Genomic DNA, 1,978 nt, shown 5'->3' with positions numbered 1-1,978 from the left:
CTGCTTTCAGTCAGCAGGACCAAACTGGTCCCAGTCAGAACTCTCTGACTGGGACCAGTTTTTATGAAAGGAGGTTCTGTTCAGAAACGAAACAACTAAACGTGCAGAAAAGTCTTTTATTAAAGAAGCAAAGTGTGAAAGGCACAGACTGGACCAGCAGAACCAGCAGAACCAGTGGGTCCAAACGTCCTGCGGCATCAGAACATGAAGCTCCAGGAGAACGGACCTTCAGCGGCTCCGCCCCCAGCTCCCTGATTGGATCATCTCTGAACCAACACACATCATGGGTCTAATCAGTTCCCGCCTCCAACCCATGTTACCATGACAACCCATCATCTATATGACGCTCAGCCTGTCTGGTCCCTCAGTGAGCGCGCTCAGAGCGTCAGCTGAGCTCCATGTGTTCCACGCCGCACGCCGCCTCCCCGTGGGGTGACTCCTCCCCCTCCTCCCCATGGGGTGACTCCTCCCCCTCCTCCCCATGGGGTGACTCCTCCCCCTCCTCCCCATGGGGTGACTCCTCCCCCTCCTCCCCGTGCGGTGACTCCTCCCCCTCCTGCTGCCTGTAGCCCACAGCCTCGTCCTCGTCCTCGAACAGGATGGGCGGAGCCTCGGCCGGCTTGCCCAGGCCGTGCATGCGTCTCTGGTGCTGCTGCAGGTTGCCGCGGCGGTTGAAGCGGGCGGGGCAGAGCTCGCAGGTGAACGGCCGCTCGCCGGTGTGGATGATGACGTGTCTGGCCAGCTGCGAACGACACTTTTTGTCTTTGCCACAGATGTGGCAGACGAAGCTCTGGGGCGGCCGCGCTCCGTCGGCGTGGACGACGTCACGGTGCCTCTTCAGGTGGCTGAGTCGGCGGAAGCTGCGGCTGCAGAAGTCGCAGGCGAACGGCCGCACGTCGCTGTGGATGAGGGCGTGGCTGGCCAGCAGCGAGCGGAAGCGGAACGCCTTGCCGCAGACGGGACAAGGGAAGGAGCTGAACACGCCGCCGCTTCTCCTGCGCCCGGACGATCGCGACGACTCGCCGGCCTTGGTCCTCAGGTGGACGCGCAGGTGGTGCTGTTTGAGGCTGGCGGCGTGGTGGAAGCCTCGCTGGCAGACGCTGCAGCGGTGAGGCTTGTCGGCCAGGTGGATGCGAGCGTGGGCGGCGAGCTGCACCTCCGACTTCAGCCTCTTTCCACAGACGCCGCAGGTGAAGCCGTCGCCGGGCGGCGGGCCGTCCTCGGCGTCCAGGTGGTTGGGGTGCAGGAGGATCTTGTGGCGCTTCAGCTGGTACTGACGGGCGAACTTGCGGCCGCAGATGTCGCATAGATGCGGCCGTTCGCCGGTGTGGGTCTGGAAGTGGACGGCCAGCTGCGAGCGGCACTTGAACTCTTTGCCGCAAAGGTCGCAGAGCAGCGAGGCGGGGCGCTGAGGCGCGGCGGCGCCGGCCGCGTGCACCGCCTTCCTGTGATGCTCCAGGTCGTTGATCCTCATGTAGGCCTTGGGGCAGCGCTCGCAGCGGAACGGCTTCTCCCCCGAATGGATCACCTCGTGGGTCTTCAGCCTGGAGCGGCAGCTGAACGTCTTCCCGCAGACGGCGCACAGCCAGGCGGGCGCCAGCGGCCTTTTCTCGCGCCGCGGCACGCCATTGGGGTGCAGGTGGCTGAGGTGGTGTTGCAGGTTGTCGCGGCGGTTGAAGCGGAGGTCACAGAGGTGGCAGGCGAAGGGCTTCTTCCCGGTGTGGATGAAGGAGTGGCGGGCCAGGCTGGACTTGCTCTTCATCACCTTACCGCAGACGTCGCACACCGTGCTGTCGGCCTCCAGCTTCACCGCCCGCAGGCCGCCGCGCTCAGAGGCCACGCCCAGAACGGGCTCTGAGGGAGCCAGAGGCCGGGGGCCCGTGGCGTCTGTGGGGGAGAACAGGGCAAGTTAGAGACCAACATCGTCCCACTGATTCTACACTGGGAATGGGGGGAGGGGCTATAACTGCTACTCCCT

At 64.6% G+C, this 1,978-nt stretch overlaps 1 protein-coding gene across 1 annotated transcript in view; it reads right to left on the bottom strand.

Annotated features, from left to right (window-relative positions):
- Nucleotides 1-126: 126 nt before the first annotated feature.
- Nucleotides 127-1,978, bottom strand: part of LOC107080882 (zinc finger protein 708-like) — a 13,764-nt gene continuing 11,912 nt past the window's right edge. The window contains exon 4 of the mRNA XM_015369090.1: nt 127-1,887. Coding sequence (XP_015224576.1) covers nt 386-1,887 — 1,502 coding nt within the window. The 3' untranslated portion in view covers nt 127-385. The remainder of the gene's footprint in view (nt 1,888-1,978) is intronic.

This window comes from Cyprinodon variegatus, unplaced genomic scaffold, assembly GCF_000732505.1.
Source record: "Cyprinodon variegatus isolate N-32 unplaced genomic scaffold, C_variegatus-1.0 Scaffold2449, whole genome shotgun sequence".
Taxonomy (NCBI): Eukaryota; Metazoa; Chordata; class Actinopteri; order Cyprinodontiformes; family Cyprinodontidae; genus Cyprinodon; species Cyprinodon variegatus.
Note: the sequence above shows the minus strand (reverse complement) of the source record. Positions and strands in the feature narration are given on the sequence as shown.